Here is a 13,731-nt window from a genome sequence, read left to right as displayed (position 1 = left end):
TGGAACGCTATTGTATTTGTATTTATTATTATGACTTGTAATAAAGAGGAAATGCAGTCAGGAAAACACACTTGACCCAATTATAAGGGTCTTTATTACAGACACCATACTTAAAAAATCATTATTAAGAGAGACTGCAACCATTCGGTGTTGGAAGATTCTAAGATATCAGGGTCTGAATCGCCTTATCATCTCTTATTGTATAGAAGATAACAACAAATGTTGAACAGGACAAAATACATTGTTTTAACTTGTAAAATAATAATAATTCAGATAGAAACATGTTAACCCTTCAATAGCGTATACTCACAGAAGACAGAAATATGAAATGTACATATAAATTAAATATAAAATATGAAAATTATGTATATATATGGTTTACAAAAACAACATAAGTATTATTATTATTATTGAAAAAGAAGGCCATTATTCATTCTAATAAAACATAAACCATACAGGCTACAGACAAGTGTCCTGCTATTTAACTTTATCTACCTTTCGATCGGGTATTGGGCTTTACGTTTTAAAAGTTGTTCCCTGAAAACTACAACTCAGGATTCGCCTTTCTACAAAATGAAAGGACAAGCTACCGTTTATTGTTTAAAATTCAAAAAGTCATAGATTAGGTAGGCTAACCAAATTTCGCTCTTGTCCTTTATGTAAAATAAATTTCCCATGATGCCGTACGATATGGCTACCAGCTGATTGTTGGCCTGTTCGGGAAGAGGTCTGCTCCAGTGCTCTAGTTACTGTGCTGTTTCAGGAAGTGTTTTATGGCGTTGGAGCCTAGCCTTGGATTTGTCTATTCATTGTATTAACTTTAGCGGAAGAAACGATACAGGCAGCTATATTTAGCTTGTTAGGGAACTGGACTTCCAACGAAATGAGAGGCGACGCTGCTTTCAGCTCCAATTCTTTTTCTTTTTAAATCCCCGCTCCAGGTATCGGTAAGTTTCTCGTTTAGCTAACGTAGCTAGGTAGCTAGCTAGCTAGCTAGCCAGCCAACTAAACGAACGCAGCTTCTTTTGTTTCGGCTGCGAAAGGCCTAGCTGACAGGCTAAGTTAGCTGCTGGCCTCTGACAATAGAACCAGAGGTAGGACAGCTAGCAGGGGACTGCATGTGGAGATGGGAAAAGGTCTGCCAGATACCCACTCAGCTCACTCTTACATGAATGATAATTTACAGCCATATCGAATTTAATAGTTTGCTTGCTAGCTTGGTAGTTGGCCAGCAAAGAAACTGCAGCGGAGTTCAAAATTAAGTGCAGGCTACCGAATGTTAGCGAGCTAATTGATAGCCATCCAACTTTACTTGAGGTTACCACTGCTAGCTAGCTAGAAAGAAAGGGTTAGATTAGGCAGGTAACGAGTAACATAATTATAGCCTCTATTAAGTTAGCGTGTTATGATAAGTAGTTCTTGAGTTTTTCCTCAGGCAGTTGAAAGATATTGCTAGCTATCATGTGCATCATATTCAATGCTAGCTATCATTTTTCATGGTGCGAAATCTAGTTATAAAACGTTCTCTGGCAAGATAACGTGTATAGGGCAGCAACGTTATCTAAACGTGCTTGTACTTAACGGAAGCTAGCTATTATTTGTTACGAATGTAGTACAGGTTTCCTAACGTTAGAAAAATCGCTTATCAAGTGTAATTCACGCACTTTTGGTAACGGAAAATAACCTGCTTTCGTACAGCAGCTATTTAAAAATGATTACATGTGCTCAAACTTTTCTTCAGCTAAACCAGTAAGGCCTAGCCTTTTCTGCTGCTTTGCTTGAAACATTAGTTGGATTGTTTAAAACATTTATGAAGTTAAATCCGCATGTTACCGAGCCTCCATTTATCCTTGCTTTATATAGCTGACATGGACCGCCTATCTCAGGGCCAGTCGAAGGATGATGCGCTTCCCCAGTCGCCGTCTACCTGCAGCCTCCCCACGGCTTTTGATCTGTCGCGGAGACGTCGCCACAGCCCGGGGAGTCCCGCCCCCGTGGGCGGCCTGCCCCTGGCTCGGGCGCCCAGGTGGCGCGACCCCTCCAGCAGAGGGGTGGAGCCCCCGGGGAGCAGCTCCCCGTCCTATCGCCATTCCCTGACGGCTCAGCAGGTGCAGCCGGATAATGCCTTCTCCAACACCACCGTCACGCTGTCCTACATCAACAGGTCTCACCTTCACTCGGCGCAGGACCAGATCGCTCCCGGGGTCCGGTCCGTTCCGCCTCGAGCCGGCGTCCTCTCGCAGCACCCCCCGCCCGATTCCAAGGGGCACAGGCCCGTGAGTTCGGCTGGCAGGGACGGCGGAGGGTATCGGGGGCAGGCCGCCAACCGACAGGCAGGCGAACTGGCACCGCGGTCTGAACACCTCAGGGCGTTTTCGGAGGCCCCGCCCGTGGAGCGGGAGAAGGGCGGGCCGGGGGGAGTCGCTCGCTTCGCGCAGCACGCTCCGGGCTTCAACGGTAAACACGAACTCCTGGCGCCCGGCGGAGCCTCCGGCCTCCAGCGTCGTCACGGCGACAGCGTCGCGGAAGGCGGGAACAGGTTCTCCCAGCACAGGGAAGGAGATCAGAGGAGAGGGGTGCCGAACGGCGTCAAAGGGGGCTTCTGGGATCTGGAGTCCTGCTTGGGGAAATACTCAAACTTCCGACCCCGGGTGGAGCAGAGGCAGGGCGCAGGGGAAGCTTCTGACCGGGCCAGGAGAGCCTCCAGGAAACTCTACACCTCTTTAAACGAGGACTTCATGAGCCCTTCGGACGAACGGTTCTTCCCCGCTGAGAGCTCGGGAGACGAAATGGAGGACCTGGGCGCTCTTCCGCAGGCGCGGAACTCCCCCAGCTCCGACAGCCCCGGTCCGGAGGAGGACGCGGCCGACGTGGCCGGGGTGAGGTCGGCGGAAGGGGAGGGCTGTAGGTTCACGGTGCAGTTCGTGGAGGTGAGCAGCTCCCCGGAGGACAGCAGCAGCGACGATAGCGATGTCATAGAAGTTCCCGTTACCAACAGCGCAGCGTCGCCGTCGGCGGGGCTGCCACAGCCGCTGGGGAAACCGCCAGCGCCGCCAGAGCGCCTGTCCGAGAGGAAGCGGCCGACTCGCGCCGTCGCGAAGACGGAGCGGACGGCGCCCGAGGAGCGCCTGAACGGGAACACGCTGGGGGACGGGCGCGAAGTCGGGCGGAGTAAACCGCCTCCCCACGCCATCCTGGCGGCCCTGAGGCGGGAGGTGGTGGTGAACCTCACCCCGCTCGGGCCCAAAGCGTTCGGTCACGCCCGGCCCGCGGAGCAGCGCGCCCAGCCCGAAAACCTGAGCGGCGAGCGGCGCGCGGTTCTGCCCGGAGGGGCTTCGGACGGCGATTCGGCGTGCGATTCTGAGGCGGAGATGGAGGCGGCCCACCTGGCCGCGGCGGGTCTGCAAGATGGCGGCGGCCGTGACCCCCGCCCCGGCAGGCAGAAGGGCCGGCGGTCTACCTCGGGGTCCGAGGACGGGAGCTTCGCGAAATCTCGCGACTGCAGCACGTCGTCCCCCGGCCCGTCCACCCCGAACGGGATGGGGATGGAGACGGAGACGGAGGCGGGGCAGCCGGGCGGCCCCCTGCCCCAGAGCTGCCCTCAGAAAGCGGCGGCGAAAGCCCCCAAAAGGACGAGGAAGCAGCAGAAGAGTCGCGCCAAGCGGTCGAAGACGAGCAGCAAGCCGAAGAAGAAGCGCAAGCGGGCCGGCCAGCCCTCCTCCGCGTTCTGCCCGCAGGAGCCAGAAATCAAGCTCAAGTACGCCACCTACAGGGAGGAGAAGAGAGACGGCAGAGCCGCCGCCTTCGCGCCGTACGTGCACCTGGAGAAGAAGGAGTTCTCCAGGTGCACCGTCGTCAACTACCTGGAGGAGGAGACGGGCGGGCCGAAGAAGGGCCGCTCGAGGCCGGCGGGCCCGGGGCTGCTGGCGCCCGGCGCGGTCCCCGCCACCTCGTGCCTGGAGCTGGGCCGGCTGGACGCGGAGGGCCGGCGGCGGGCCGACCAGACGTGCTGCCTCTGCGGCGGCTCGGCCAACGCCGTGGATCTGGGGGACCTCCACGGGCCGTACCGTCCCCGCAAGGGCCGGGGCCCGGGGCCCGGGGCGCCCGCCCAGCCGCGGGGCCCCAAGGACGAGGAGGAGGAGGCGGCCTGCAGCGACTCGGACACCTCCTCCTACGACGGGCGTCGGGGGGAACGCGGCGGCGTCCGGGTGGAGGAGGAGGAGGAGGAGGACGGGGGGGCGGGCGCCCAGCCCCGCAGGCCGTCCCCCGGGCCGAGGCGGGACGCAGCTTTAGCGGCTCAGTGCCGCTGGTTCTGCGACGAGGACAGCCTGCAGGGCCCCGCGGCCCAAACGCCCTGTCCCGCGCCGGACCGCGGCGACCGGCGCAGCGCCCCCGCCGAAGCGCTGCACTCCGGGGAGTTCTGGCTGCACGAGGACTGCGGCGTGTGGTCCACCGGCGTCTTCCTCGTGAGAGGGAGGCTGTACGGCCTGGAAGAGGCTGTCAGGCTCTCGCAAGGAACGGTAAGGTCTCCCTTCTCCCTTCTGAGAAAACATGCTCGTTTTTATCCCAGCCAATATCGAGCCGGAGTTCAATGGAGAACCCTCGCCACCCCCCCCCACAGGTAGCTCTGATAATTTAAAAACATCTAAGTCCATGTAGGAACTAATTGTTGACTAATTCCTGAATAATTTAAAAAGAAAAGGCATGAGCTGATGTATAGCCAAGTGAGATGTTCTACTCTGTTCAACTAAAAATGGCTCAAACAGTGTTTGACTCCGCAGAGAGAAAGTGGATATCCGTGGTTCTATTCAGGTGTTTCTCCGTGGTTTTTCAGGTCTGTTCCACGTGCCATGCAGCGGGGGCCACGCTGGGCTGCTTTTTCAAAGGCTGTCCCAATAAGTACCACTACAGGTGTGCTCTGCTGTCAGGTGAGTGGGACCTTTGTGCGTGCGTCCACGTCACGCGAGGGAATGTCTCATTTTGTGTGGGAATAGGTGGACATACCGATTTGTGTTGAGGTGGAAATGGATGTATGTGGTGTCCTTTCCTCTGATACGAGTCTTGAAGATGAAGAGAACCTTAATAAAGCTTTATTGATTCTACATAGTGCCTGCGTAATGCATGCACAGTGCTATTCAGTTTTATTTGTGTAGCACTTTTTTTTTTACAGAGACACTAGCACTGGGAAAATGGGAAAGGCTGAGCTTGACTTCCTAAAGACTAATGATCAACTAAAAACTTCCAGTGGGGAAAATAAGACAACCGTATCGGTTAGATCTGAATGGTTTAAGATCATCAGTATTATCCCAGGGGGAGTTGTATCGTTAATTAGTTTTCGTTCCATCCATTTGTTCCCCTGGAAATCGGTTCAGGTTAACGTGCCTTCCTCGGGTTTTTGCAACAGCCGTGCACCGTCCTGGATTCAAACCTGCAGCCTGGCTACCAGGCATGTTTGATAGCCAGCAGGCTACACCTCCAACACACATGGGCGAGTCATGTGAAGCATGACTGCTATGGCTGCCAGCTCAGTGTTCGCACTGTGCAGCAATGAACTCTTAGGCAAGGGGTCCTGATGTAGACGCGTTGTGTAGTAATGAACACTTAGGCTAGGGGTCCTGATGTAGACGTGTTGTGTAGTAATGAACACTTAGGAAAGGGGTCCTGATGTAGACGTGTTGTGTAGTAATGAACTCTTAGGCAAGGGGTCCTGATGTAGACGTGTTGTGTAGTAATGAACTCTTAGGAAAGGGGTCCTGATGTAGATGTGTTGTGTAGTAATGAACTCTTAGGCAAGGGGTCCTGATGTAGACGTGTTGTGTAGTAATGAACACTTAGGAAAGGGGTCCTGATGTAGACGTGTTGTGTAGTAATGAACACTTAGGAAAGGGGTCCTGATGTAGACGTGTTGTGTAGTAATGAACTCTTAGGAAAGGGGTCCTGATGTAGACGTGTTGTGTAGTAATGAACACTTAGGCTAGGGGTCCTGATGTAGACGCGTTGTGTAGTAATGAACTCTTAGGCTAGGGGTCCTGATGTAGACGCGTTGTGTAGTAATGAACACTTAGGCAAGGGGTCCTGATGTAGTCGTGTTGTGTAGTAATGAACTCTTAGGCAAGGAGTCCTGATGTAGACGTGTTGTGTAGTAATGGACTCTTAGGAAAGGGGTCCTGATGTAGACGCGTTGTGTAGTAATGAGCTCTTAGGAAAGGGGTCCTGATTTAGACGCGTTGTGTAGGCCGAACGATGGTGAATTAGCGCCCTTTAGCCGTAGTGCCTTTCATTGGCCGCTCTCACACTGACCGTCAGTCGCTGTGCAGGAGGCCATTCCCACGTAAATGGTAAATGGTAAATGGACTGCATTTATATAGCGCTTTTATCCAAAGCGCTTTACAATTGATGCCTCTCATTCGCCAGAGCAGTTAGGGATTAGGGGTTAGGTGTCTTGCTCAAGGACACTTCGACACGCCCAGGGCGGGGTTTGAACTGGCAACCCTCCGACTGCCAGACAATCGGTCTTACCTCCTGAGCTATGTCGCCCGCCGATGGTCCTGCACGTGCCTGAACCGCACGACCGTTTATGGCAGGGATCAGCGACTCGCGGTCCGCTCGAGGGCTGAGAACTGCTGCTTTTCCACCCTCCCTTTGCCTGGGAGTCGGGCGTGAAGGCGGCCTGGCCAATCGGTAGCGCTGATTACCCGGGAGAAAAGGAAACCAGGGCTGGATTTGCATTCGAGGGCCAGAGCTGATGATCCCTGGTTTATGGAGATCCGTCCCGATTTTTAACCAGTCGTCCTTTGCCCTTCCTTTTGCAGACTGCGTGCTCAACGAGGAGAACTTCACCATGAAATGCACAAAGCACAAGGTAGTCAAGAATGAAATGAGCCAAAACGAATTCTGTCTGAACTGTCTGAATTCTTTGCTGCTTCTGTCTGTGTGAATGAATTGCCTTGTGTCCCCTGCTGGAAGCCTTTCCTGTTTTGGGAAAGCAAGTCCGGCCCTTGAAATTGCGTAGTTGTCATACCACAGTTGATTTTCTGAAATGGGATGATTAGCCCACACAGTTTGGCCTGAAGGCCTCTTCTGAAGGCGTTGCTCTTGATTTCAAACTCTTACGTGGGGGCGTCGTCTTTTGTATAAAGGAATAATTGAAGGGGGGGGGGGGGGAGCGGTGCTGCCAAAAGTTTGGCTCGCCCTGACACTTTGAAGATTGGGCGTTGGTGTGTGACACCCACTCCTGGCTGTTCAGATGCTTGCCAAGAAAACTACGGTTTTAGTCGCCAGACCTCAGCAGAACTAGTTCACTCCTCTCTGCTTGAAAGTGTGTTCATTTGTGAAATCTGCAGGTGTAGTGACTGGTTGAAATGAAAACCTACATACTCTCAAGTTCTTGCAGTTAAAAAAATAAAAATAAATCAACTGCCAGTTACTGGCTGTTAGGAATGAATAGCCTACAAGTAAAATACACTGACACACTGCTGCACTTACTCCCTTAATTCATTCCATCACCGAAAGGAGGAGCATGCATTTTTGCCTTTGACAGAACAAGTCACAGAACTGCCGAAAAAAATGCAAAAATCACAGAATCCATGACACCCATGGCTTCTGTGACAAACACCCAGCCTTAGTGATGGTCAACAGAGAAATGTTCTTGGTCTTAGTTTCTATTGTAAGTTTATTTTCTTGTTTCTGTTGTTCACCAGAATAAATGCTTGAAAGGTGTGAGCAGAGCAGAGAACAGGTGACGGAAGACGACGGCCAGCCCCGTGCCAGGTTTGCTATTGGGCAGGGTGGGTACCTCTGTCATAGTAATTGTTCACGGAAGTCTTTCTTTTAAATTGTAAATCGGAAAGCATAGAAATTCATTCAGCCTTAGCTTTTCTGACACGTGCATGTATGTATTGCAGACCTGGGTCAAATACGTATTTGTCTTGGATTCAAATACTTTTCTGTGCTCTGTTGGTCTTGCCTGGTGTAATTGAGCATACCAATATGACCAGATGGCTGGGTTTGCACTTTTTGAGAGTATTTCATTGGTTCCAATGCACCAGACAAAATCAGTAAAGCGTAGAAAAGTATTTGAATCCAAAACAAATACATATTTGACCCAAGTCTGATGTATTGTGTGTGTGTGTGTGTGTGTGTGTGTGTGTGTGTGTGTGTGTCAGCGTGGATACATGTGTTATTAGCCTGATTGACTCCAACTTTCTAAAAATTATTCGCAGACATTTTTTTTTGAGAAAGAGAAAATGAATGATACTGCAGCCTCTTGATTTTTAAAATGTATTATGGCTGAAGTTGGAGTGTGTGTATATACACTAGCAAAAAGTATATGTCCTATATATGTGGATAATGGATTTTTCACTGGCCTTATTGGTCAGTATTGCTGATGTCAATGCTGACCTCTCTTTCATTATAGTACAAATGAAAACTTCCATGAACCAGATTTAACCTTGTTTGTTTTTCTCGCTCTTTCTCTTGCCCCTCTCTCCAGTCCTGTGTGCTTTCTGGGGCGAGGCGTGTGTACGTCAGCTGATATGGAGTTCATGGTAAGCTCCTCCCTTAGCTTGAGCTAGTTCAGACCCGGGTCTCCTGCGTGGGGGGGGGGGGCTAATGTCTGCAGGATCTTTCCTCTTGAAGTGTGCTGTCTTTCTTAACCCTTTCATGAGGTATGAGATCACACATATGTGGTTGGAATGTTCTCAGCTGTGAACGTTCTAATGCTGATGTTACAATCACCATGGGGTTCTAGAACACCGATTTAGAATTCTGAACAAATATTCCAAAAAAGACCTACTCTTCAAAGGGTTAGATCAGCTAAGCTGTGAAGGGAAGCTCTGGTCCTGAAGGACGGATGGCTGGGTGTGCTGCTTTCCTCTCCGTCTTGGTGCTTATTGCTTGGATGGGATGGGTTCTGGTACTACCTCCAAGAACTGACCCAGAATACGCCTACCTGCTCCTAATCCTGTCCCAAGCCCTTTAGCGCAAGATACCTTTCCCGGATGACCAAATAATTTCTGTACCTGTATGATATCACGTTTTATGGTCCGGGTGTTCATCAGTTTTACATAGCGAGAAGAACAAAAGGACCTGAACGTGTCTCTCAGTCCTTTGAGTATTCAGCCAATCAGTGAGAAGTCTCGATAGAAAATAAATCAACCAAACTATGGATTTTTGTTTTTTGTTTAATTGTTTTAAAATGGATAAAATTTTAAAAATGTAAACTCTGACCCCTGAAGGTTAATGGCCTGTCTCTTCCACGTCTGCCTCCCTCTTCACCAGTCTGCAGCCCGTGATCCTGTCCCGTCACTCGCTGCGGTGGCCATGACGACGACGGGGGGGGGGGAAGAACGTCAGTGGAGCTCCGCGCGGGGGCTCCCCGTCCAGCGCCAGCCCGATTCCGTTCCACCTTTGAGTTCCGCTGCGTGCCCGGCGTTCTGCTCGGCGGGCACCATCTGCTCAGAGCTGCCTTCGGTCTCCAGCAGGCAGCCTGCCCCAGTCACGCCCAGATCCAGTGTACCCACAGTGCACCTCACTGGAGACGCCAGGCCTTAAGACGATGAGATATTTAGAGAGAGGCTCCCCGTAAGAAGGGAACGGCTACTTGTGTCGTTTTTGGGGTCATGAATCCAAATTTACGGTGTTTGGCCGTGCCCCATGGCGACAGATTTCAGTGGGCGTTTTTAAAGATGTCAGCGGACTCTATGACACTATGAATTTAACGACACTGCTTTGGCAAAACCTCCCAGTGACAAGGTTAGAAGCCCAATGATTACAAATGTTTTGGTCAGTCAACAGTTTTTTATTTTTGTTTTTAATTCTAATTGTGTATAATTAGCTGGGTCTGGAACAGGGTTTTGCATATTTAAGTTTTTGTATTAATTTATATAAATATGTCAAAAATTGATAAATTATTATTTAAGGCATATTTTGATGTATGTTCCAGATATTTTGCCTGCATTTTAGGAGGGGGAGGGGGCAAAAGAATGCTCAACGCACTTGACCAATTGGAGTCAATCTCAGGCCCTCTTGTTCCAAATGTGATTATATTTATAATTTATACACTATTTTCTTCAGGAAAAAAAAAAATTGAATAAGCAAAACCCAAGCATAACTGAACGATTATGAGCGAGGTCTTTGGTGTGTGGCTGTGCGCTCAGGTTAAGCAGAAGGTTCAGTCAAAAGACGAGATGCATTTGAATGTACCTGATTCGCTGGCTGTCCGTGCCGGTGTGAAATATCTGACTCCGAGTCTGCTTTTGGCTTCGTTAGTTTCTGTATTACGCTTGTTGTCATGAACTAGTGACAAGCAACCGGAGACCACGATGAGTTTTGCTTTTTGTTTTGTGTTTTCTAGTGTGGCCGTTGGCATCTGCAGTGTTTCCCTGGTTTCTGTCCTGTACCGGCATGGGGCAGATTTTGCCAGTCCCTTAACAAGCCTTACTTCTTGAAGGTGTTCTCTCTGCCATCTTTTTGTTAAAGCGTTCTTTTTTTATTTTTTTTTATGTGCCCCGTGTATTTTACCTAGTGACCACATGTAAAGAAAATCTCCTTTTCAAAGACAGACCAGGTTAGTAGGCCTAATGTGAGCATTTGTCCCTTTACAGATCGAAATGTAAGAAATACTTTCATCTGTTCCAAAGCTGTGTATAATGCTTATAAAGTCCTAAATTAAATTATTCTTTTCAGAATCTTCCAATACCAAGCAGTGTAGGTGATTTAAAAAATAATAATAATAATATCCTGACCTTTAACCTGGTATGTATACTTGGTCTGTTTGAGCAAATTGTGTGTGGGTTTTTTTTTTTAAATTTATTTTTTATTTTTTATTATTATGATTTATTCCAGGCAGTGCTGGGGTGGATTGGATTGGGTGATTGTAAGTTTGGGGGTAAATATCTGATTAGTTTTACCCTGTATTTCAGGGCTACTGGAGTTCTGCTTTTCCCCACAAAGTGTGCTTGAATTATTGTGTTCATTAAACTGGCTCAGCTTTCCTTCCAAACTCGTGAGTGTGTCAGTGGAGAAAGAGGCGCTGCCAACGTCGCTGTATGTAGTTATTCTCCAGTGTGTGTGTGTGAGTGTGTGTGTGTGTGTGTCTTGTACCATTTTTGAGTGGGGAATCCCACCCATGAAGTTGGTGACGTTGTGTAAAGGGTCCAAACCATCATTCACGAAAAGAATTTCCTCAGGCGTGTACCAAAGAGGCCACAGAACAGAAGGTCTGGGGGGGGGGGGGGGGCTTTTGTTTGTTTTTTATAAGAGTCCAGGTGGGGAGGTATTTGTCTCTATGTATTTAATCTGTGATTCTGTGATGGGAAACACTTCAACAACAGGGCAGGTAAGAAGACGATAATGTCTCACAAAATATCTGGCTTTCCCCCCCCATTGTTGGCATCATTTTAGCAAATTCTCAGGATGTTCTAGTTCTTCTTTTGCGTGGGCGGTGAACATTAATATGGGGGGGGGGTGAGTCTGTGCTCTGCTTCTGCTCACCGTAACTGAGGTGATGTCTGAGGCCCTGGAGTAAAGCCAGGTCATGAACAGGTCAAAGAAAGGTAGAGGAGAGGGGAAAAAAAAAAAAAAAAAACTTAAATGTGTGTGTGTTTGCATGCATTTTTTTTTAGTGTGCCTCATTGTAAAGTCATTTCTCTTATTATAAATGAGGTTCATGAAATTCTTTTTAACTAGACCTCTGAGGAAGTGCGTGTGCTGAACATCGCTGAACCCCACTGTAAGTCAAAACTCTGAGTGTGGGGTTGACCAAAAAAAAAATATCAGAAGACCTGAAAATATGAAATTCAGTTTCTTGCTGGACATTAATTTATCATCATTTATTATCATACAATTTATTTCCAAATTAGATTTTATTTAGTGTGTACTTGATTGACTTTTAAAATGGATTAATCTCAGGGAGACTCAATATTTTTGTTTGTATTCTTTGGACTGATCTCCCAGTCCTCCTCTCGCTCTCTCTCTGGTGAGCTGCTCCTTGAGCAGAGATGCACAGCATTCAGTGACACCATGTTAACCCTTTGAAGAGTAGGTTTTTTTGGAATGTTCCTTAAAAAAAATTCCACGTCAGTGTTTTTGAACTCCATCCGTTTCAAATACCAGCATTGATTGTGACATCAGAATTAGAATGTTCAGTTCAGAATGTTCCAATCACAGTTGAAGTGTTAAAGCATTTCACCGCACAATTACGTACATGCCTGGACAATTTTACATTGAAATTAAGATTGAATTTGTTTGAGTTGAAATTCATTGTTTTATTATTTTTAACAATCTGTAGAAATCCCCAAGACCTTCAGAGACGCAGTTTAACCATTCTTTTCATGATAAGTTAACTGAGGGCTGCTTGAATGTATTCATTTGTAATTTAATATCTTTTTTATTTTTATTTTATTCAGTCTAACCACACTTGAAGTAGGAACATTTTGTACTGCTCAGTCTTTTCAACGTGAATGGTGTTTAAACAGAAATGCTACCCAGTCCAAGCTCTGTGAAATGGATGAGATTATACACAGTGCAGAGATGGACATGTGTTTATATAATTGGGAAGCCTCCCGCTTATTTGTCCTTTTATAATCCGTTCTATCGAAAGGGACGTTCAATGTGACTGAGCTCCGCAGGGACAGATGTCATCAGACTCACTTGGCAGTGGGTACTGTGTTATTATGTAAGTGGCAGTATTATTATTACTATTTTTTCTTTGTAGGAATTCAGTAACCAGCAAAGGGCTTTTCAGAAGAGGAGTAGAGACTGACTGTCACTGTGTGCTCTCAGTTGTGGGGAGATATTCGTTTGAGGTATGGCTGGTTTCGTGGCTATCCATTGGTCCAAAGTGCTTCTCCCGTTGCACGTGATTGGCCCAAGTCCTATTTGAGCACTTCTGTTTGGAAGGTGTACTGCAGCTCGATTGGAGGTTTTTACCAAGACAATTATCAAAGTGGCAAACAAGAAGTATATTTACCATGTCCTATTGCTGGTGGGGGGGGGGGAGACGCATACGTACACGTGTACACTCGCATTGATAGACCCAGCCTCTGACCTTCTGTTTTTTTTCTTTTGTTTTTTTTTTTGCTTTACATCCCAATTCTGAACTGCAAAAGAATAGTGTGTGTGTGTGTGTGTGTGTCTCAGTGTATGTGGAGTTTCATTCAGCACAGTAGAGCATTTAGCTGTAGTCTTGGACACCAGAGTTTTGGGGTGAATATTCTGGGAAATTCTATAAATGTACGGTTGCTAGAAACAAGGGAGATCGTTTGTTGATATTGTGAATGCACAAGTGAAACTGCTTCAAAAATGTTTTCCTGCCCTTTTTGTACACAAGCTCTTGTTAAATAAAGTGATTGCTGCATTCTTTTGATGAATTTCTTATTATTTGGAGACACCCCTATAATAAATTCCATCCATTATCTATTCCTGGTGAGGATTGTGGGAGGGTGGTGGTGCCTATCCCAGCATGCATTGGACAAATGGCAGGAATACATCCTGGACAGGTCACCAGTCCACACCAGCACAACACACACACATACCATTTGCTCACACACTCATATATAGGGGCAATTTAGATGTACAGTTGCTGTGCACGACCAGTGCCAACTGTGCCTTAAGTGTGCCTCCGCCACAGGCACAAATATATCTTTCGTCCGGAAGAATGGAAATATTTCTCATTCAGCAACATGAAAAATCATGTTCATTAAATAATTATAATGAACAAATTTACAAAAA

At 47.9% G+C, this 13,731-nt stretch overlaps 1 protein-coding gene across 3 annotated transcripts; it reads left to right on the top strand.

Annotated features, from left to right (window-relative positions):
• The first annotated feature begins 678 nt into the window (after positions 1 to 678).
• LOC135243925 (retinoic acid-induced protein 1-like) lies at positions 679 to 13,362 on the top strand. 3 transcript variants are annotated; one of them, XM_064316075.1, is made up of 7 exons: positions 679 to 941; positions 1,864 to 4,520; positions 4,835 to 4,928; positions 6,813 to 6,862; positions 7,701 to 7,787; positions 8,492 to 8,546; positions 9,280 to 13,362. In XM_064316075.1, the coding sequence occupies exons 2-5, from the start codon at positions 1,869 to 1,871 to the stop codon at positions 7,740 to 7,742; spliced, it is 2,838 nt and encodes a 945-aa protein (XP_064172145.1). In that variant the 5' UTR covers positions 679 to 941; positions 1,864 to 1,868; the 3' UTR covers positions 7,743 to 7,787; positions 8,492 to 8,546; positions 9,280 to 13,362. The 3 variants fall into 3 exon arrangements, with proteins under 3 accessions (XP_064172145.1, XP_064172144.1, XP_064172143.1); XM_064316074.1 differs by having other exon boundaries at positions 679 to 947; positions 7,701 to 7,770; XM_064316073.1 differs by having other exon boundaries at positions 680 to 947.
• Positions 13,363 to 13,731: the final 369 nt, after the last annotated feature.

This window comes from Anguilla rostrata, chromosome 17, assembly GCF_018555375.3.
Source record: "Anguilla rostrata isolate EN2019 chromosome 17, ASM1855537v3, whole genome shotgun sequence".
Taxonomy (NCBI): domain Eukaryota; kingdom Metazoa; phylum Chordata; class Actinopteri; order Anguilliformes; family Anguillidae; genus Anguilla; species Anguilla rostrata.
Note: the sequence above shows the minus strand (reverse complement) of the source record. Positions and strands in the feature narration are given on the sequence as shown.

What these genes read in the sequence shown, in the direction of transcription:
- LOC135243925 (XM_064316075.1), top strand. Translation starts at nt 1,869, where the DNA reads ATGGACCGCCTATCTCAGGGCCAGTCGAAGGATGATGCGCTTCCCCAG. An exon ending in CAGGTGTGCTCTGCTGTCAG is followed by an intron (nt 4,929 to 6,812) that starts GTGAGTGGGACC and finishes TTCCTTTTGCAG; the next exon opens with ACTGCGTGCTCAACGAGGAG. An exon ending in TGAAATGCACAAAGCACAAG is followed by an intron (nt 6,863 to 7,700) that starts GTAGTCAAGAAT and finishes GTTGTTCACCAG; the next exon opens with AATAAATGCTTGAAAGGTGT.